This window comes from Hypanus sabinus, chromosome 29 (genome assembly GCF_030144855.1).
Source record: "Hypanus sabinus isolate sHypSab1 chromosome 29, sHypSab1.hap1, whole genome shotgun sequence".
Classification (NCBI taxonomy): domain Eukaryota; kingdom Metazoa; phylum Chordata; class Chondrichthyes; order Myliobatiformes; family Dasyatidae; genus Hypanus; species Hypanus sabinus.
The window spans coordinates 41,012,851-41,036,430 of record NC_082734.1 but is presented as its reverse complement, the minus strand read 5'-3'; the positions used below and the strand labels follow the sequence as shown (position 1 = coordinate 41,036,430).

General features: G+C 46.7%; 1 protein-coding gene across 3 annotated transcripts in view; it reads left to right on the top strand.

Moving 5' to 3' along the window:
* The window catches only part of tmem150b (transmembrane protein 150B), a 52,657-nt gene that overhangs the window by 5,783 nt on the left and 23,294 nt on the right, over positions 1–23,580 (top strand). For all 3 annotated transcript variants that reach the window (XM_059954208.1, XM_059954207.1, XM_059954209.1), the window contains 2 exons: positions 7,450–7,524; positions 21,859–21,918. In XM_059954208.1, coding sequence (XP_059810191.1) covers positions 7,460–7,524; positions 21,859–21,918 — 125 coding nt within the window. In that variant the 5' untranslated portion in view covers positions 7,450–7,459. The remainder of the gene's footprint in view (positions 1–7,449; positions 7,525–21,858; positions 21,919–23,580) is intronic.

Below are 23,580 nucleotides of genomic sequence, written 5' to 3'. Positions count from 1 at the left end.
GCAGAGTCGTGGTCCACGGCAGCAGAGTCGTGGTCCACGGCAGCAGAGTCGTGGTCCACGGCAGCAGGGTCGTGGTCCACTGCAGCAGAGTCATGGTCCACGGCAGCAGGGTCGTGGTCCACGGCAGCAGAGTCGTGGTCCACGGCAGCAGAGTCGTGGTCCACGGCAGCAGAGTCATGGTCCACGGCAGCAGGGTCGTGGTCCATGGCAGCAGAGTCATGGTCCACTGCAGCAGAGTCATGGTCCACGGCAGCAGAGTCATGGTCCACGGCAGCAGAGTCATGGTCCATGGCAGCAGAGTCATGGTCCATGGCACCATCTCTTAGAAAGCATGGTCCATGGCAGCAGAGTCGTGGTCCATGGCACCATCTCTTAGAAAGCATGGTCCATGGCAGCAGAGTCATGGTCCACGGCAGCAGAGTCGTGGTCCACGGCAGCAGAGTCATGGTCCATGGCATCAGAGTCATGGTCCATGGCAGCAGAGTCGTGGTCCACTGCAGCAGAGTCATGGTCCATGGCACCATCTCTTAGAAAGCATGGTCCATGGCAGCAGAGTCGTGGTCCACGGCAGCAGAGTCATGGTCCACGGCAGCAGGGTCGTGGTCCACGGCAGCAGAGTCGTGGTCCACGGCAGCAGAGTCGTGGTCCACGGCAGCAGAGTCGTGGTCCACGGCAGCAGAGTCGTGGTCCACGGCATCAGAGTCGTGGTCCACGGCACCAGAGTCGTGGTCCACGGCACCAGAGTCGTGGTCCACGGCAGCAGAGTCGTGGTCCACGGCAGCAGAGTCGTGGTCCACGGCAGCAGAGTCATGGTCCACGGCATCAGAGTCATGGTCCACTGCAGCAGAGTCGTGGTCCATGGCAGCAGAGTCATGGTCCACGGCATCAGAGTCATGGTCCACTGCAGCAGAGTCGTGGTCCATGGCACCATCTCTTGGAAAGCATGGTCCATGGCAGCAGAGTCGTGGTCCATGGCACCATCTCTTGGAAAGCATGGTCCATGGCAGCAGAGCAGGTGATTTGCTGAGGGAGGTGAGAGGAGCAGTGATTTTGCTGTGGTTGCTGATGATGTACGGTAGAAGTTGGAGAAGCCCAGGAACTGCTGTAGCTGTTTGAGGGAGCACGGTCGGGGCCAGTCAACATCAATGTGCACTTTCTCTGGGTCCATGGTGTGCCTTGAGGTAAAAGGACGTAAGCCAGGAAGGAAATGACTGGGGTGTGGAGCTGGCATTTTCCTACTTGCAGTACTGTTGGTTATCGAGGAGGTGCTGAAGATCCGAAAGGATGTGACAGACATGGTTTTGGGGATCCTTGAAGATGATGATGTCGTCAAGGGAACCGAACACATATCTGTTAGTGTGTATTGGAGGGTCTCATTGATGAAAGTTTGGAAAATGGCTGGACTGTTGGAAAGCCTGAAAGGCATCACCAAGTATTTGTCGTGGCCAGAGTGTGTTATGAACTCTCTCTGGCAGATGTGATCAGATTGTATGTGCTCCACAGATCCAGTTTGGTGAAAATCTGGGCCCTGATGAGTGTTTCAAATGAGCTATCCTCCATTGGAGAGAGGGTAAGGATGCAAAGGTTCAAAGTACATTTATTATCAAAGAATGTGTAAATTATACAACTTCGAGATTTGCCTTGCTCACAGGCAGTCACAAAGCAAGAAACCCAGAAGAACCTAATTAAAGAATAGAAAAAAATAAAAGCCCAACTCCTGATACACAATAGAAAGAAAAACAATATCATGCAAGCAATTGAAGCAAGCAATATTCCAAACCAAATTGAGCCCTCAGATCCAAATGCCAGAGCAGCCTGGAATAGGCCCAAAGCCTGGCTTATCAGTTCATTGTATTAGCAAGCACAGAGTACAGCAGCCAGGGCCATCTTCATAGCCTCAGCACCCGGGAGCGAAGAGTGAGCATAGTGGAGAATGAATGAAATTGGCTCTCACCTTCAATCTGGGCCAAGGTTAAATTGCCTAAACAACGAAACGTAACCTTGCACTAGGACCCAGCTATTGACAAGGACTCAGGGCCTAGATCATAATGCCCAACAGCTTGCTCTGGGCCCAAATTTCACCACCCAACCTGAAACCACTCTCCAACTCTTCAAATCAGTTTGGCACCCAGAGCACCCAAACTCTCACCCAGGCCAGATGTACGGGCATCGAATTTCCTCTGCCCCGGCCTGACTTTTCCTCTTGGTGCCCAGAGTGATTCAGCCTTGCTCTGGACCAGTTGTATGGGCATCGGAACTCCATCTGTAACACACCATCTCGGCTCATCCCCTGAACTTGCCTTACCTTTGCTAGCCCCTTCACTATTTGAGGTAATAGTTTAACACAATTTACCTCAGAAAAGTGAAGATTTTAGTTGGATTTCTTAACTTTTTAACTACCATTGAACTGTTGTATGCATTTGGTAGCGGCATCTTAACCACGAATTTTGTTGAGCCCATGGTAGTCAATTCAGGGATGAAGACCCTCATCTTTCTTTTTGACAAAGAAGAACCCTGTGTTTGCTGGAGACTGGAATGGTCAAGTGCGATGGCCGTGCTGTAATGCTTTGGGGCTGTAGTCATTCATAGCCTGGCAGTCAGGAGGGAAGAGGGAGAACGGATGACCTCGGGCAGGAGTGGCTCCCGGAATGAAGCTAATCGTATTGTCGTGTGGTGTGTGATGCGTCAGGGTGCTGGCCTCCCTTTTACTGAAAGCGATGGCTATGTCGTGGTATTCCTGTGGGAGTTTGGTGAGGCTGAGGGTCTCCTCCGTCTCCACGCATTTACGGGCTGAATCAACTGAGGTGCAGGCAGGTGTGTCCCCAGCTCGACAGTGAACCAGAAGAGCAGGTGAAGTGGGGGTCCTGAGTGGAGAGCTGGGGTTAACCAAGACCAGAGGAGTGTTGGGTGAGTCAATAAGGAGGAATTGGATAGTCTCACTGCGCTCTCCAGTGCTCATGTGCACAGGCCGTGTGCACACTCTGTCCATCCCAGACCCCAGGGGACGTCCATCAATGGTCGTGTTGCAGAAGGAATGTGAGGTAGACAATCCAAGCTGTACACACAGAGTCCAGCTGAAAAAGTTCCCTGTTGTGCTGGAATCCACCAGAGCCTCCCATACACATAGGGCTGTCGGGGTGAGTCGGAGGAAGAGGAGAGAGTGAGTTGGGCTGGAACAAGAGGCCGGGGAAATTTACCCTTCGCCGCTACCTGGTGGTGTGGTTTTCCCGATTACAGTGAACATTCGATCTGCGGGTGATCTGTGGGTCCACAGGAAGCACACGCATCGATTATCCACTGGCCTGACGCTCTCAGGGAGTTAAGGGAGCTCTCCCTAACTGCCTCGGTTCTGGTGATGTTGATGGTGAGGGTCTTGGGAGTGAAAATGGTGGTCTGGCTGGTGACCTGGAGGGTCAGTCCTTCCATAAGACGCTTGTTGATGCAGAAAGCCCGAGTGATGATGCTTCCGTGGTCAGTGAGCAGCTCCCAAGTAGAGAGCTCATCTTTCCAATGCTTCGAGAGGCTGTGATGGTGATGGGCCGTCAGCCCTTCATTCCTGCACGAGGGTCCTGAATTCCACGGCGTAATCCCGCACTCGGCGTAGGCAAAGTATCTGATCTGCTGACATCCTGCCTCTTCCTGGAAGGTTGAATTTCTCATATTTATTTCAAATGGTGGTTTTATTGACCCAGTTACTGGCAGCTCAGGTGAGAGCCCGTCCAGTCAAAAGAGAGCGAAGACAAAAGCAATTTTGACTCGGCGTGTGGAATTCAGAGATGGCTGGAGCCCAGACTGCAACGTGCAATAACAATAGACAATAGGTGCAGAAGTAGACCATTCGGCCCCTCGATTACCATACTGGCTCAGGAACTCACAGCATCGGACTGCAGGGCCATCGTAGCATTTGGGCACCAAACTCTGGGGCTCTGGAGGAGGAGGCTGACCGGTCATGAGATGGAGAGTTGGTTGAGAGCAGCGAGCAAATAGTCAGTGGTTTCCTGCCGCTTCAGCTTGGGGTGCTGGAGTCGACGGATGGCTTTCTTTAGGTGAGCAAACCCTGCTGGGCCAATTGAGGGTCACTCATCCTGTCGGGAAATGCAGAGGAGGCTTGACCCAAAAGCAGAGAAGAGGAGATGATTTAGTGGGGAGCAAACACTTGGTTAATCACATGCAAAATCACAAGCCATGAGGGGCCACAAAATAAGACAGAACAGATACTCAGCTCAAAGAAACAGCAAGGTAGCTGAAAGCTCGGAACAACTGGTTTAGTCTGGCTGATTCGATGGGTGAACGAGGATTGTGATTTAAATACCCTGCAGAAAATGAAATGAAAGCAAGTGGCAGGTGATTCCTGTTAGCTGGGTGGAAACTGGGAGATGCCTGCTCTGCAGACCTGACATATATAATCCCGCACAGCGCATAACCTTCCATTTTTCTTTCATCCATCTAACTACCTGAGAGTCTCTAGGAGGTCCCTAATGCCCCTGCTGTGCATACCAGGCACTCACCAGTATCTGTATAAAATCCTACCTCTGACATCTCCTCTATATTCCCTCCACCCCCCGGTACGAGAAGTCTCTGGCTCTTCACTGCCTCTTATCGTCTTGTAGACTTTTATCAAATTGCCTCTTACCCTGCTCCTCTCCAAAGAGAAAAGTTCTAGCTCGCACACCCTATCCTCATAAGAGATGCTCTCTAATCCAGGCCACATCCTCCCCATCCTTTCTAGGGCTTCCACGTCCTTGCTACAATGAGGTGACCAGACTGAGCACGATATTCCAAGTGTGGTCTAACCAGGGTTTTATAGAGCTTCAATACTACCTTGCAGCTCTTGAACTCAATCCACCGACTAAAAGGACAACACACAATTCGCCTTCTTAACCACCCTATCGACTTCCATCTAACCGTCAAGTGCGGAGAATTCCATAGATTCAATGCCAGTTTTAAAATACCATTTAATTTATTTATAACTATTTTCCCTAATAATTATCTTGATCAGAGGCTGAAAATCAAGATTAAAGAATGATCTTGTCTTAAATGCATTCCAATAAAGACTGAAAGACTCTTTAAACAGACCCTACATCACATCTATTGTTAGGTAGATATATGAAAGGATTATCTTTCAGAAAAGTAGAATAAGTCAGGAGCATATGAGAATGAGGGGAGATTTAGAATGGGCAGCCCATTCCACACACTCGCCACTCTCTGAGTAAAAAACTTACCCCTGACATCACCTCTGTACCTACTCCCCAGCAACTTAAACCCACGTCCTCTTGTGGCAACCATTTCAGCCCTGGGAAAAAGCCTCTGACTATTCACATGATCAATGCCTCTCATCATCTTATACACCTCTATCAGATCACTGCTAATCCTCTGTCACTCTGAGGAGAAAAGGCTGAATTCACTCAATCTATTCTCATAAGGCATGCTCCCCAATCCAGGCAACATCCTTGTAAATCTCCTCTGACCCTTTCTATGGCTTCCACATCCTTCCTGTAGTAAGGCAACTAGAACTGAGCACAATACTCCAAGTGGGGTCTGATCAGGGTCCTATACAACTGCAACATTACCTCTCGTGTCCTAAACTCAATCCCATGATTGATGAAGGCCAATACACTGTACGCTTTCTTAACCACAGAGTCAACCTGTGCAGCAGCTTTGAGCGTCCTATGGACTCTGACCCCAAGATCCCTCTGATCCTCCACACTGCCAAGAGTCTTACCATTAATACTATATTCTGCCATCATATTTGACCCACCAAAGTGAACCACTTCACACTTATCTGGGTTGAACTCCATCTGCCACTTCTCAGCCCAGTTTTGCATCCTATCAATGTCCCGCTGTAACCTCTGACACTATCCACAACACCCCCAACCTTTGTGTCATCAGCAAATTTACTAACCCATCCCTCCACTTCCTCATGCAGGTCATTTATAAAAATCACGAAGAGTAAGGGTCCCAGGACAGATTTGTTAGACATACAACATTATGAGGGCATAGAGAGGGTAAATGCTTTTTTCCATTGAAGTTGGGTGGTACTAGAACTGGAGGTCATAGGTTGAGTGTGAAAGGTGAAATATTTAAGGGAACCATGTTGGGGGGGGGGGGGTGGTGGGGAAGACGTCTTCATATAAATTTAATTGCAAAGAAAGCACAGCAGCGCCGCTACTTCCTCAGGAGTCTGTGGAGATTCAGCACGTCATCAAACACCCTGGCAAACTTGTATAGATGTGTGGTGGAGAGTGTGCTGACTGGCTGCAAAGACCTGCTAAAGATGCCTTTGAGCGGAAAGTCCTACAAAAGGTAGTGGATTCAGCCTGGTACATCACAAGAAAAACCCTCCCAACCATTGAGCACTTCCACATAAGATGTTGCTGCAGAAAAGCAGCATCCAAGATCCTCACCACCCAGGCTGTGCTCTTTTTTCACTGTTGCCATCAGGTAGAAGGTACAAGAGCCTCAGGAGTCACACCACCACAGTAACTACCCCTCAACCATCAAACTCATGAACAAAAGGGATAACTACACTCATTCTGTTTCTGGTGTTCCCACAATTGAAGGTCTCACTTTAAGGACTCTTTATCTTGTTATTTCATGCTCTCATTATTTTTTGCAATTTATTTATATTTGCAGTTATGCATTTTTTTTGTTCATTGATCCTGTTTACAGTTACTGTTCTACATGCCTGCAGAGAAAGAATCCCAGGGTTGGATGTGGTGACGTGTATGTACTCTGATAATAAATTTTACTTTGAACTTGGGACTTCACTCAGAGAGTTGTGTGAGTGTTGAACGAGCTGTCAGTGAAAGTGATAGTTGCAGGTTTGACTACAACGTTTCAGAGAAATTTGGTTAAGTACATGGATGGCAGGGAGGAGAAGGGCTTATGTCAGTGGGACTAGGCCGTATAACAATTCAGCATGGACTAGATGGGCTGAAGGGCCTGTTTCTGTGCTGTAGTGCTCTATAACTTCTACCAAGTACCTCATCACACCAGCCACACACTCTGGCCCTTTGATCACCATCCATGGAGAGAGGAATCCTTGTTATTCACAGTAACATGCAGAATCCGGCAATACAGAGAGGCCATTCAGCCCACTGAGACTACCTTGCCCATCAACCACCCGCTTACACATGCCCAACTATCCCATTTTATTCTCCCAGGTCCTCCCCTTACCAACAGTCAAAGGGGACCGAAGCCATCAGCATGCCTGCCTTTCGGATGTAGGAGCAAACCAGAGCCCCTGGGGAAACGCCCACAGTCACAGGGAGAATGTGTAAATTCTGTGTGGGCAGCAGCAGGGGTCGGGATTGAACTTAGACTGCTGGAGATGAGACACAGACTCTGCCCGCTGTGCCACTGTACTGCCTGTGGTAAATGCTTCTGGGAAAGTCAACTGCAGATTGGTGTTGTGCTTTGAAATAACCAGTGTTTTATACTCTGTTCCAGCTGGTGCAGAATGTGGATCTGGGCTCTGCTCCCAATCTTCCTGGCCATCTTTGCGGCAGGTGGCATCTGGGCTGTGTAAGTATCGACCTGCTGTTGATAGTAAATGCATGTACTGTATGTCGTACTGTCCTGTCAGTGTGGATCGAATTAAACTATAGATCACCACTGTCCCGTCGGTGTGGATCGAGTTAAACTATAGATCACCGCTGTCCTGTCAGTGAGGATCAAATTAAACTATAGATCACCACTGTCCTGTCGGTGTGGATCGAGTTAAACTATAGATCACCACTGTCCTGTCGGTGTGGATCGAGTTAAACTGTAGATTACCACTGTCCCGTCAGTGTGGATTGAATTAAACTATAGATCACCACTGTCCCATCAGTGTGGATCGAATTAAACTATAGATCACCACTGTCCTGTCGGTGTGGATCGAGTTAAACTATAGATCACCACTGTCCCGTCGGTGTGGATCGAATTAAACTATAGATCACCACTGTCCTGTCGGTGTGGATCGAGTTAAACTATAGATCACCACTGTCCAGTCGGTGAGGATCGAATTAAACTATAGATCACCACTGTCCCGTCAGTGAGGATCAAATTAAACTATAGATCACCACTGTCCTGTCGGTGTGGATTGAGTTAAACTATAGATCACCACTGTCCCGTCGGTGTGGATCGAATTAAACTATAGATCACCACTGTCCTGTCGGTGTGGATCGAGTTAAACTATAGATCACCACTGTCCCGTCGGTGAGGATCGAATTAAACTATAGATCACCACTGTCCCGTCAGTGAGGATCAAATTAAACTATAGATCACCACTGTCCCGTCAGTGAGGATCAAATTAAACTATAGATCACCACTGTCCCGTCAGTGAGGATCAAATTAAACTATAGATCATCACTGTCCTGTCAGTGTGGATCGAATTAAACTATAGATCACCACTGTCCTGTCAGTGTGGATCGAGTTAAACTATAGATCACCACTGTCCCGTCAGTGAGGATCAAATTAAACTATAGATCACCACTGTCCCATCAGTGAGGATCAAATTAAACTATAGATCACCACTGTCCCGTCGGTGTGGATCGAGTTAAACTATAGATCACCACTGTCCCATCAGTGAGGATCAAATTAAACTATAGATCACCACTGTCCCGTCAGTGAGGATCAAATTAAACTATAGATCACCACTGTCTTGTCGGTGTGGATCGAGTTAAACTATAGATCACCACTGTCCTGTCAGTGTGGATCAAATTAAACTATAGATCACCACTGTCCCGTCAGTGTGGATCAAATTAAACTGTAGATCACCGCTGTCCCGTCGGTGTGGATCGAGTTAAACTATAGATCACCACTGTCCTGTCAGTGTGGATTGAATTAAACTATAGATCACCACTGTCCTGTCAGTGTGGATCGAATTAAACTGTAGATCACCACTGTCCTGTCGGTGTGGATCGAGTTAAACTATAGATCACCACTGTCCTGTCGGTGTGGATCGAGTTAAACTATAGATCACCACTGTCCTGTCGGTGTGGATCGAGTTAAACTATAGATCACCACTGTCCTGTCAGTGTGGATTGAATTAAACTATAGATCACCACTGTCCCGTCAGTGAGGATCAAATTAAACTATAGATCACCACTGTCCTGTCGGTGTGGATCGAGTTAAACTATAGATCACCACTGTCCTGTCAGTGTGGATCGAATTAAACTATAGATCACCACTGTCCTGTCAGTGTGGATTGAATTAAACTATAGATCACCACTGTCCTGTCAGTGTGGATCAAATTAAACTATAGATCACCACTGTCCTGTCGGTGTGGATTGAATTAAACTATAGATCACCACTGTCCTGTCAGTGTGGATTGAATTAAACTATAGATCACCACTGTCCTGTCAGTGTGGATCAAATTAAACTATAGATCACCACTGTCCTGTCGGTGTGGATCGAGTTAAACTATAGATCACCACTGTCCTGTCAGTGTGGATCGAATTAAACTATAGATCACCACTGTCCTGTCGGTGTGGATCGAATTAAACTATAGATCACCACTGTCCTGTCAGTGTGGATCGAATTAAACTATAGATCACCACTGTCCTGTCAGTGAGGATCAAATTAAACTATAGATCACCACTGTCCTGTCAGTGTGGATCGAATTAAACTATAGATCACCACTGTCCTGTCAGTGTGGATTGAATTAAACTATAGATCACCACTGTCCTGTCAGTGTGGATCGAATTAAACTATAGATCACCACTGTCCTGTCGGTGTGGATCGAGTTAAACTATAGATCACCACTGTCCTGTCGGTGTGGATCGAATTAAACTGTAGATCACCACTGTCCTGTCAGTGTGGATCGAATTAAACTATAGATCACCACTGTCCTGTCGGTGTGGATCGAGTTAAACTGTAGATCACCACTGTCCCGTTGGTGTGGATCGAATTAAACTATAGATCACCACTGTCCTGTCGGTGTGGATCGAATTAAACTATAGATCACCACTGTCCTGTCGGTGTGGATCGAATTAAACTATAGATCACCACTGTCCCGTCAGTGAGGATCAAATTAAACTGTAGATCACCACTGTCCTGTCGGTGTGGATCGAGTTAAACTGTAGATCACCACTGTCCCATTGGTGTGGACTGAATTAAACTATAGATCACCACTGTCCTGTCGGTGTGGATCGAGTTAAACTGTAGATCACCACTGTCCCGTCAGTGAGGATCAAATTAAACTATAGATCACCACTGTCCTGTCAGTGTGGATTGAATTAAACTATAGATCACCACTGTCCTGTCGGTGTGGATCGAGTTAAACTATAGATCACCACTGTCCTGTCAGTGTGGATCGAATTAAACTATAGATCACCACTGTCCTGTCGGTGTGGATCGAGTTAAACTATAGATCACCTCTGTCCTGTCAGTGTGGATTGAATTAAACTATAGATCACCACTGTCCTGTCAGTGAGGATCAAATTAAACTATAGATCACCACTGTCCTGTCAGTGTGGATCGAATTAAACTGTAGATCCCCACTGTCCTGACGGTGTGGATCGAGTTAAACTGTAGATCACCACTGTCCTGTCAGTGTGGATCGAGTTAAACTATAGATCACCACTCTCCTGTCAGTGTGGATCGAATTAAACTATAGATCACCACTGTCCCGTCAGTGTGGATCGAATTAAACTATAGATCCCCATTGTCCTGTCAGTGTGGATCGAATTAAACTATAGATCACCACTGTCCCGTCAGTGTGGATCGAATTAAACTATAGATCCCCATTGTCCTGTCAGTGTGGATCGAATTAAACTATAGATCACCACTGTCCTGTCAGTGTGGATCGAGTTAAACTATAGATCACCACTGTCCTGTCAGTGTGGATCAAATTAAACTATAGATCACCACTGTCCCGTCAGTGAGGATCAAATTAAACTATAGATCACCACTGTCCTGTCGGTGTGGACTGAATTAAACTGTAGATCACCACTGTCCCGTCAGTGTGGATCGAATTAAACTATAGATCACCACTGTCCTGTCAGGGTGGATCGAATTAAACTGTAGATCACCACTGTCCTGTCAGGGTGGATCGAATTAAACTATAGATCACCACTGTCCTGTCGGTGTGGATCGAATTAAACTATAGATCACCGCTGTCCCGTCGGTGTGGATCGAGTTAAACTATAGATCACCACTGTCCCATTGGTGTGGACTGAATTAAACTATAGATCACCACTGTCCCATTGGTGTGGATCGAGTTAAACTGTAGATCACCACTGTCCTGTCAGTGTGGATCGAATTAAACTATAGATCACCACTGTCCCATTGGTGTGGACTGAATTAAACTATAGATCACCACTGTCCCATTGGTGTGGATCGAGTTAAACTGTAGATCACCACTGTCCCGTCAGTGTGGATCGAATTAAACTATAGATCACCACTGTCCTGTCAGTGTGGATTGAATTAAACTATAGATCACCACTGTCCCATCAGTGTGGATCGAGTTAAACTGTAGATCACCACTGTCCTGTCGGTGTGGATCGAGTTAAACTATAGATCACCACTGTCCCATTGGTGTGGACTGAATTAAACTATAGATCACCACTGTCCCGTCAGTGTGGATCGAGTTAAACTGTAGATCACCACTGTCCTGTCAGTGTGGATCGAATTAAACTATAGATCACCACTGTCCTGTCAGTGTGGATCGAATTAAACTATAGATCACCACTGTCCTGTCGGTGTGGATCGAATTAAACTATAGATCACCACTGTCCTGTCAGTGTGGATTGAATTAAACTATAGATCACCACTGTCCCATTGGTGTGGATTGAATTAAACTATAGATCACCACTGTCCCATTGGTGTGGACTGAATTAAACTATAGATCACCACTGTCAGTGTGGATCGAATTAAACTATAGATCACCACTGTCCTGTCAGTGTGGATTGAATTAAACTATAGATCACCACTGTCCTGTCGGTGTGGATCGAATTAAACTGTAGATCACCACTGTCCCATTGGTGTGGATCGAATTAAACTGTAGATCACCACTGTCCCATTGGTGTGGATCGAATTAAACTATAGGTTCACTTTCAAACACTCTCTCTACACTCTGTGGCCACTTTATTATGTACACCTGTTAACCTGATTGTTAATGCAAATATCTGATCAGGCAATCATGTGGCAGCAACTCAGAGCATAAAAGCATGCAGACATGGTCAGGAGGTTCAGTTGCTGTTCAGACCAGGATGGTAAAGAAATGAACCCTAAATGAGTTTGGCTGTGGAATGATCGTTGGCGTCAAATGGGGTGGTTTGAGTATCTCAGACCTCCTGGGATTTTCACACTCAACAGTCTCCAGGTGTACCGAGCTGCAGCTCGATGGCCTTGGCTCCTATAAACAGGAACTACAGGGAGGTAGACACCCCTGGGCTGCAGGAGGCAGGTAACTGGGTGACTGTCAGGAGAAGAAAGGGAATGGGCAGCCAGTGCCCTGTACCCCTGTGGCTATTGGATACTATTGAGGGGGATGACTGACCAGGAGGAGCCACAGTGACCAGGTCTCTGGCACTGTGGCTAAGAGAAGAGGAGAGAGGTAACGAGGACAGGAGATTCTATAGTTAGGGGAATAGAGACAAGGTTCTTTGGGTGCTATAGAGACACCATGATGGTATGTTGACTCCCAGGTTCCAGGGTCAGGGATGTCTTGTATCAGATCTGTGGCATTGTAAAGGGGGAGAGTGAGGAGCCAGAAGTCTTGGTACATATTAGCACCTCTGACACAGGCAGAAAAGGGAGGAGGTCCTGAAAAGCGATTTTAAGGAGCTTGGCACAAAGCTGAGAAACGGGACATCCAGGGTAATAACCTCTGGCTTGCTGCTTGTGCCACATGCTTCTGAGGGTAAGAATAGAATGAATTGGCATCTGAATGTGTGGGAGAGGAACTGGTGCTGGGGGCAGGGGTTCAGATTGCTAGACCATTGGGATCTCTTCTGGGGAAGGTATGACCTGTACAAAAGGGATGGGTTACATCTGAGTCCGAGGGGGACCAATACCCTTGTGGGTAGGCATGCTGGAGTTGTTCGGGAGGGTTTAACCTAATTTGGCAGGGTGATGGGAACCAGAGTAATAGGGCTGAGGATAGGGTAGTTGGTTTACAGAGGCAGTGTGTAGTGAGACAGGCTTTTGACAGGGCTAAATTGTAGTCAACAGGATGAGTTGCAATGTAAAAGGGGGCAACAGAATCAAAAAGCGTGATGAATGTTATATTGATTGATGATGTGAATGTGCACAGTACGTGAGATAAGGTAGATGAGCTTGCAGCACAGTTACAGATTGACATGTATGATGTTGTGGGCATCGCTGAATCATGACAAAGACGATTATATCTGGGAGCTTAACGTCCAAGGATACACATGGTATCGAAGGGACAGGCAGATAGGCAGAGGGGTGGGGTGGCTCTAGTGGTAAAAACTGAAATCAAATCCTTAGAAAGAGGTGACATTGGATCGGAAGATGTGGGATCATTGTGGGAAGAGTTATAAAACTGCAAGGCTAAAGAGACTCTGTTGGGAGTTAGGGAGTGATGGGCAGGTAAGGAGATAAGGTGAGAGGGGGAAATAGAAATGGCCAGTGGTAAAGCAGATGGGGGAGCAATCACCAGAAGTTTGAGAAATCGATGTTCGTGCCCTCAGGTTGGAGGCCACCCAGATTGACTATAAAGTGTTGTTCCTTCAACCCGAGTGTGACCTCATCACGGTAGTAGAGGAGCCCATGGACTGATCTGTCAGAGTGGGAATGGGAAGTAGAATTGAAATGGATGGCCACTGGGAGACCCTGCTTTTTCTAGGAGATGGAGGTGCTCGGCAAATTGGTTTCCCAAACTGCGTTGGGTCTCACCGATATACAGGCGGCCAGACCAGGAGCACCGGATGCAATAGGTGACCCCAACAAACTCACAGATGAAGTGTTGCCTCACCTGGAAGGACTGTTTGGGTCCTGAATGGTGGTGTCTCCCATCAGATTCCAACATCTTTCACCCTTTCACCTATCACCTCCCAGCTTCTGACATCATTCCTGCCTATCACCTCTTCACTCGGATCACCCACCTTCCTTCCCTTCACCTTTTATCTTTAAGATCCCGATGAAGGGTCTTGGTCCGAAATATCGACTACTTATTCCCTTCCATAAAAGCTGGGCTGTCTGACTTTCAGCAGCTTGTGTGTGTAAACATGGCGATGGACTCCAGGCCCTGCGCACTCCCTGGCCGTGTACGTGCTCAGGATGCAGAGCTGGGCACTGCTATGAATTCCAGCATCTACAGTTTTTTTTTGCATATTTGACTTTGACTTTGACATTTGAACAAAATTGCCTGTCATTCTTTTAAATGCCAGAGTTTTAAAGGCTCGGTCCACTCCAGGGTTTAATTTTTAAGAAACGATTAATGTAGCTCAAGTTTTAATTGCCAGACATTTTCCGGAACTTTACATTAATACAGAATCGGAATATTACTGACGTGTGTTGTTTTGTGGCAGCTGTATATCTATATATACAAATGTCTTAGGCACATAGAGTGATGGTGCCTAAGGCTTTTGCACGGTACTGTAAGTGCCAATGAGATATTCTCCCTGATGAGCTCAATGCTTTGTTTGCTTACTGTTAGCGAGTACTCTGGAGCTGTGTGAATATAGCATATATCAGAATCAGAATCAGGTTTAATATACACAACAACACACACAAAATGCTGGTGGAACACAGCAGGCCAGGCAGCATCTATAGGAGATCTTTCCCTTCCTTTCAGTTAGTCCTGATGAAGGGTCTCGGCCCAAAACGTCGACAGTACTTCTCCTTATAGATGCGCCTGGCCTGCTGTATTCCACCAGCATTTTGTGTGTATTGTTTGAATTTCCAGCATCTGCAGATTTCCTCATGTTTGCTCAGGTTTAATATCACTGGCACATGTGGTGAAATTTGTTAACTTTGCGGCATCAATACAAAGCAATACATGATAATAGAGAAAAATTGTGTTTTACAGTGTGTGTGTGTGTTAGCTAAATTAATAAGTACTGCAAAAACAGAAATAAATAAGTAATAAATAAGAAATAAGAAATAAATAAGTAGTGAGGTAATGTTTCATAGGTTCAATGTGCATTCAGAAATCTGATGGCAGAGGGGAAGAAGCTGTTCCTGAATCATTGAGTATGTGCCTCCTTCCTGATGGTATTACTGAGAAGAGGGCATGTCCTGGGTGGTGGAGGTCCTTAACAATGGACACCAGTGATATTTATCCTGATTCTGATTTTGATTCTGACATTGCAGTTGACCTGAAATGTAACTGAGGTCTTCCCCAAACCCTTTGACCAATCTCATCTCCTTAAAGATCTTTGACTGAGATTTTACTCCGGCTCACTCACATTTCCTGATGTGGCGTGGTTAATAATTGTTCTTTAACGATAATACGTGTAAGGTGACGATGATGTGGTAGTTGTGCACTTTATGGGATGTGTGCTCGTGAAATATTAAATGGGTGTGGTGCTTGTTACAGTCAATATTTATTGCCTATTCCTTGAGCTGAGTGTCTTACTCATAGTTCCAATGACATTGTTCTGCGTTTAGAGCCACCAAAATCAGTGTCAGGTTTATTATCGCTATCTTATATAATGCACAATTTGTTGCTTTAAGGCTGCAGTAGAGTGCTAGACTGAAAAATTGCTATAAATGACAAACTATATAATAGTTCAAGTCAAGTCAAGTCAACTTTTATTGTCATTTCGACCATAACTGCTGGTACACTGCATAGTAAAAATGAGACAACGTTTTTCAGGACCATGGTGTTACATGACACAGTAGAAAAACTAGACTGAACTACGTAAAAAAAAACACAGAGAAAGCTACACTAGACTACAGACCTACACAGGACTGCATAAAGTGCACAAAACAGTGCAGGCATTACAATAAATAATAACCAGGACAATAGGGCAAGGTGTCAGTCCAGGCTTCAGGTATTGAGGAGTCTGATAGCTTGGGGGAAGAAACTGTTACATAGTCTGGTTGTGAGAGCTCAAATGCTTCGGAGCCTTTTCCCAGACAGCAGGAGGGAGAAGAGTTTGTATGAGGGGTGCATGGGGTCCTTCATAACGCTGTTTCCTTTGCGGATGCAAAGTGTAAGTGTCCGTGATGGCAGGAAGAGAGACCCCGATGATCTTCTCAGCTGACCTCACTATCTGCTGCAGGGTCTTGCGATCCAAGATGGTGCAATTTCCGAACCAGGCAGTGATGCAGCTGCTCAGGATGCTCTCAATACAACCCCTGTAGAATGTGATGAGGATGGGGGTGGGAGATGGACTTTCCTCAGCCTTCACAGAAAGTAGAGACGCTGCTGGGCTTTCTTTGCTATGGAGCTGGTGTTGAGGGACCAGGTGAGATTCTCCATCAGGTGAACTCCAAGAAATTTGGTGCTCTTTACAAACTCTACCGGGGAGCCATCGATGTTCAGCAGGGAGGGGTCACTCTGTGCCCTCCTGAAGTCAACAACCATCTCTTTTGTTTTGTTCACATTAAGAGACACCAGTCCGTCTGCACCAGTCCGTTAGCCACTGCACCTCCTCTCTGTAAGCTGACTCGTCGTTCTTGCTGATGAGACCCACCACAGTCATGTCATCGGTGAACTTGATGATATGGTTCGAGCTGTGTGTTGCAGCACAGTCATGGGTCAGCAGAGTGAACAGCAGTGGACTGAGCACACAGCCCTGGGGAGCCCCCGTGCTCAGTGTGATGGTGTTGGAGATGCTGCTCCCGATCTGGACTGACTGAGGTCTCCCAGTCAGGAAGTCTAGGATCCAGTTGCAGAGGGAGGTGTTCAGGCCCAGTAGGCTCAGCTTTCCAATCAGTTTCTGAGGGATGATTGTGTTGAATGCTGAACTGAAGTCTATGAACAGCATTCGAACGTATGTGTCTTTTTTGTCCAGGTGGGTTAGGGCCAGATGGAGGGTGGTGGCAATGGCGTCATCTGTTGAGCAGTTGGGACGGTACGCAAACTGCAGGGGGTCCAGTGAGGGGGGCAGCAGGGTCTTGATGTACCTCATGACGAGCCTCTCGAAACACTTCATGATGATGGGTGTAAGTGCAAGGGGATGGTAGTCATTGAGGCAGGACACTGAAGACTTCTTCGGCACGGGGACAATGGTGGTGGCCTTGAAGCACGTTGGAATGGTGGCACTGCTCAGGGAGATGTTGAAGATGTCAGTGAGAACATCTGCTAGCTGGTCTGCGCATCCTCTGAGCACTCTACCAGGGATGTTGTCTGGTCCAGCAGCCTTCCGTGGGTTGACCCTGCACAGGGTTCTTCTCACGTCGGCCACGGAGAGACACAGCACCCGGTCATTTGTGGACTTCCTTCCCATGGATGCTGCCCGACCTGCTGAGTTCCTCCAGTGTGTTGTGCGTGTTGCTTTGACCCAGCATCCGCGGAGTATTTTGTGTTTATAAAGTCAATGGATGTTGTTTACTTGGATTTTCATAAGGCCTTTGACAAGGTGCCACACATGAGACTACTTAACAAGATAAGAGTCATGGTATTACAGGAAAGATACTAGCATAGATAGAAAATTCAAACAACACACACAAAATGCTGGTGGAACACAGCAGGCATCTATAAGCATCACAGCATCTATAAGGAGAAGCACTGTCGACGTTTTGGGCTGAGACCCTTCATCAGGACTAACCGAAAGGAAAGATAGTAAGAGATTTGAAAGTAGTGGGGGGGAGGGGGAAATGTGAAATGATAGGAGAAGATCAGAGGGGGTGGGATGAAGCTGAGAGCCAGAAAGGTGATTGGCAAAAGGGATACAGAGCTGGAGAAGGGAAAGGATCATGGGATGGGAGGCCTCGGGAGAAAGAAGGGGGGGAGGGAGCACCAGAGGGAGATGGAGAACAGGCAAACAACTAAGTATGTCAGGGATGGGGTAAGAAGGGGAAGAGGGGCATTGGCAGGAGGCAAAGATTGGGAATAAAGGGGGTCTTTTCTGGTTGGCTGATGGTGACTAGTGGTGTTCCATGGGATTGGTGTTGGGACCGATTCTTTAATGTTACACGTCAGCAATTTGGGTGACAGAATTGATGGCTTTGTGGCCAAGTTTGCAGATGATGTGAAGATAGGTGGAGGGGCAGGTAGTGTTGAGGAAGCAGGGAGTCTGCAGAAGGAGTTGGACAGATTAGGAGAATGGACAAAGAAATGGCAGATGGTATACAGTGTATGGTCATGCACTTTGGTAGAAGAAATAAAAGGGTAGACTATTTTGTAAATTTGGAGAAAATTCAAAAATCTGACGTACAAAGGGGCTTGGGAGTCCGTGTGCAGGATTTCCTAAAGGTTAACCTCCAGGTTGAGTCGGTGATGAGGAAGTCAAATGTAATGTTAACATTCATTTTGAGAGGATTAGAATATTAGAACAAGGATGTAATGTTATGGCTTTATAAGGCACTGGTAAGGGCCTCTCTTGGAATATTGTGAGCGGTTTCGGACCCCTTATCGAAGAGAAGATGTGCTGGCACTGGGAAGTGTCCAGAGGAGGTTCATGGGAATGAAGGGGTTAACATATGAGGAACATTTGATGGCTCTGGGCTTATACTTGCTGGAGTTTAGAAGAATGAGGGACGATCTCATTGAAACTTATTGAATATTGAAAGCCCTAAACAGTAGATGTGGAGAGGATGTTTCCTATAGTGGGTGAGTCTCAGACCAGAGGACATAGCTTCAGAATAGAGGGGCATCATTCAGAGCAGAGATGAAGAGGAATTTCATCTCTGTGATGAACCTGTGGAACTCTTTGGCAGGGGTAGCTGTGGAGGCAAAACCATTGAGTTTATCTAAAGTGGACATTGATTGAATAATTGGGCATCACGGTAGTGTAGAGGTTAGCACGAGGCTATTACAGCTCAGGGCACCAGAATTTGGAGTTCAATCCTGATGCGGCCATTCTTCCTGTGAGTGTGGGTTTCTTCCAGAAGCACCAGATTACAATGATTGTGTGGCACTGTGGCGTACAGGTGGCCTGGGTTCAATTCCCACTGCTGTCTGGAGGGAGTTTGTACGTCCTTCACGTGAGTGTGTGGGTTTCCTCCAAAGACATACCCGTTAGGAGGTCAATTCAGTCTTTGTAAATGGTCCTGTGATCGGGTTAGGGTTGGATCACTGGGTTGCTGGGTGGCGCGTTAATGAAATAATAAGTAAATAAATAATTGTGAAGGCACTGCAAACCAGAAATTAGAAAAACATTCTGAACAAAGAGATATGTGTTTGGTATGAATGCGAGATACAGATGTGGAAAGGTAAACATGCTGATGGGTGGTAAATGAGGGAACCAGATCTGGAGTCAAATAGAGACCATTAGATTTCCTTCCCTGCAGAGATTAATGAACCAGATGGAGTTTACAATAACTCAGCAAAATTTAACAGTTACTGTTCCTGAGGCGAGCTTTTAAATGTTGCACTTCACCGAATTTTATCCAGGCCGAGCTCTCTGCTCACTGCTGCCATCACGAAGGAGGTACAGGAGCCTCAGGTGCCACACCACCAGGTTCAGGAGCAGTTATTACCCCTTAACCTCACACTCTTGAGTCAGTTTGGACAACTTCATTCACCTCAACTCTAATCACAACCTCTGGACTCACTTGCAAGGACTCGACAACTCATGTTCTCAGTGTTACTTATTCATCCATTCTTTGTATTTGCAGTTAGTCTTCTTTTGCACACTGGTTGCTTGTCAGTCTTTGTGTGTGCTTTTTCAGGAATTCTATTGTTCTTCTTTGTTTTACTGTGAATGCCCACAAGACAATTAATCTCTGTGTAGTATATGGTGACATATATGTGGTTTGATTATAAACTTACGTTGAACATTGATTTAAACCCATGGGCTCCCTAACTTGAGTCTTTGTCCAAGAACGATTCTGTAATGTGTATGAATTTATATCCAAAACCAAAATTGAGAAATTTAAGTGAATTAACCACTACACTCATACATCTTTGTCTTTGTTATTATTCTCGATAACTTCACTTTCCGTGCAGTATATTCATTGAAAATTAGCTTAAAGTCTTAGACAATTCTTGCGAGGGCTCTATTTTATTTGTACTTAGTTGGAGATACAGCACAGTGACAAGATCCCATACCAGCTGGTTACACCCATGTGCCCAATTAACTTGGTAACTGTAGGTCTTTGGAATGTGGGAGGAAGCTGGATCACCCAGTGGAAACTCATACAGTCATGAAGAGAAGGTGGGAACTCCACACGGACGTGGCTGGAATTGAACCCAGGTCACTGGCACTGTGCATTGTGAATTCAGAAGAGCGAAGTCTCTCCAACTATGTGTCCCCGGCTCTATTTCAATCTCCTTTGCTTCTCCAATGGACCACTCTGTGTGGATGAGATTCTAAAACCACTTCCGACACCAAAGTGTTGCATGATGCAGGTGATCGTGACAGTAATTGTTCTTGGCAAGTTTTTCTACAGAATCGGTCTGTCATTACCCCCTTCTGGGCAGTGCCTTTACAAGACCGGTGACTCCAGCCATGATCAAAACTCTTCAGGGATGGGCCACTTGGCGTCAGTGGTCGCATAGCCAGGACTTGTGATGTGCACCAGCTGCTCATACGACCACCCACCACCTGTTCCAATGGCTTCACGTGACCCTGATCAGGGGGGTTAAGCAGGTGCTACACCTTGCCCACGGGTAACTTGCAGGCTCACGGAGGGAAGGAGCAATCGCTCCTTTGGTAGAGCTGAATTTCCAATCCGCCACCCAACCAACAACACCAACAAAGTCACCCTAGTAAGCAGAGAGCTAGGGGACCCCATGATACTATCTCCCCTCCGTCTACATCGCTGAAGCAAACCCTCTGTTTAGTGTGGCATCGCCGTGTCTGTGATCTTGTTATGTTGTATTCAAGATTATTTAATGCAAGGAGAACAAAATAATTGTTCTGGTTGTGCTTATGCACTTAATAAAACACCAGTATTACAATTAAAATGAATATCATAGACGCTATAAAGCTTTGCATTTATCCGTGGTTGTGATGTTATTGACTCTTTTAAAACAATATTAACTTGTTTACCACTTTGGTGGATTCACTTTTTAGATTTCCCCTGGTTTGGTCAAACATGGAGGTTTAATTATTATCAAACTTGGACCTTGGTTAGCTCTTGATAATCACTGTCAAAGTCAAAGCCGCATTTATTGTTGTAGCACAGGTATACAGTCGATATGCCCAGGAAGCGTGATGAAATACAGCTGCTGTAGCATCGAGTTCGACACTTGATTGGCAATTGTGTTGGAACAATTTAAACTTTAACATATTCAGAATTAGATTTATTATCACTGATTTAGTTCCGTTTTAATATACATGCAGCAGTGCAGTGCAAAGATAAAGTTGCTCCAGGTTGTAGAAACAGTGCAATAAAAAGAAACAGTGAGGTAGTATAGTGTTGATAGGTTGACGGTCTGTTCAGAAATCTGATGGTGAAGCTGCTCCTGAGTCATTGAGTCCGGGTTTTCGAAAAGAGAAAAGATGAGTTTTATTTGTCACATTACAGTACATCAAAACAAACAATGAGATATACCGTTGCGTCAATGACCCTGGTCTGAGGGTGTACTGGAGAACCCGTTAAGTGTTGCCATGCTTCTGTCCTTAACTTACTAACTTTGGAACTCCTGAATCTCCTCCCTGATAGCAGTTACCAGCAGAAGGCCTGTCCCAGAGAGCAGGTGTCCTTGGAGATGGGCGGCACCTTCTTGAGGCTGTCTATGATGGTGGGGAGGCTGTTTAGCCTCTTTTAGTCTTTCTATTACTTCATATCTTTATTTCAATATTAGTTATTCCCTTTCACACAAAGTCATTGCTGGTAAATTTCCTGCAGGTTTTCCATGGCGGTGGTGAATGAGTCTGTGAACATCACAGTGGAGTTCCCCTACATCAGGTGAGCACCTGCAAATCATCAAGTGAAACGTCATTCTCAATTGTTTCCCTATAGTTCCTCATCCCCAGGTGAGGTGAGATTTTCAAGTCCCTGCCCCGATTGCCCTGTATCAAGGTGACCTTCTCATGCCACTGTCTTTGAGTGATCTCTCCATGTCCCTTTCCCAAGTAAAGACATTTCTCCTCTGTCTCCAGGTGAGCACCTTTCTCCTCTGTCCCCAGGTGAGCATCTTTCTCCCCTGTCCCCAGGTGAACATCTTTCTCCTCTGTCCCCAGGTGAGACCCTTTCTCCTCTGTCCCCAGGTGGTCATATTTCTCCTCTGTCCCCAGCTGATCATCTTTCTCCTGTCCCCAGGTGAGCATCTTTCTCCTCTGTCCCCAGGTGGTCATCTTTCTCCTCTGTCCCCAGGTGATCGTCTTTCTCCTCTGTCCCCAGGTGGTCATCTTTCTCCTCTGTCCCCAGCTGATCATCTTTCTCCTGTCCCCAGGTGAGCATCTTTCCCCTCTGTCCCCAGGTGGTCATCTTTCTCCTCTATCCCCAGCTGATCATCTTTCTCCTGTCCCCAGGTGAGCATCTTTCTCCTCTGTCCCCAGGTGGTCATCTTTCTCCTCTGTCCCCAGGTGGTCATCTTTCTCCTCTGTCCCCAGGTGATCGTCTTTCTCCTCTGTCCCCAGTTGATCATCTTTCTCCTCTGTCCCCAGCTGATCATCTTTCTCCTCTGTTCCCAAGTGAGCACCTTCCTCCTCTGTACCCAGGTGAGCACCATTCCCCTCTGTCCCCAGGTGAACATCTTTCTCCTTTGTCTCCAGGTGAGCACCTTTCACCTCTATCCTCAGGTGAGCACCTTTCTCCTCTGTACCCAGGTGAGCACCATTCCCCTCTGTCCCCAGGTGAACATCTTTCTCCTTTGTCTCCAGGTGAGCACCTTTCTCCTCTGTCTCCAGGTGAGCACCTTTCTCCTCTGTCCCCAGGTGAACATCTTTCTCCTCTGTCTCCAGGTGAGCATCTTCCTCCTCAGTCCACAGGTGAGCACCTTTCTCCTCTGTCTCTAGGTGATCATCTTTCCCCTCTGTCCCCAGGTGATCGTCTTTCTCCTGGTCTCCAGAGTGATCATCTTTGTCCTCTGTCCCCAGGTGAGCACATTCCTCCTCTGTCCCCAGGTGAACATCTTTCTCCTCTGTCTCCAGGAGAGTACCTTTCTCCTCTGTCCCCAGGTGAACTTCTTTCTCCTTTGTCTCCAGGTGAGCATCTTTCTCCTCTGTCCTCAGGTGAGCATCTTTCTCCTCTGTCCCCAGGAGAGTACCTTTCTCCTCTGTCCCCAGGTGAACATCTTTCTCCTTTGTCTCCAGGTGAGCATCTTTCACCTCTGTCCTCAGGTGAGCATCTTTCTCCTCTGTCCTCAGGTGAGCATCTTTCTCCTCTGTCCCCAGGAGAGCATCTTTCTCCTCTGTCCCCAGCTGATCATCTTTTTCCTCTGTCTCCAGGTGAGCACCTTCATCCTCTGTACCCAGGTGAGCATCTTTCTCCTCTGTCCCCAGGTGAACATCTTTCTCCTCTGTCTCCAGGTGAGCATCTTTCTCCTCTGTCCCCAGGTGATCATCTTTCTCCTGTCTCCAGAGTGATCATCTTTCTCCTCTGTCTCCAGGTGAGCACCTTTTTCTG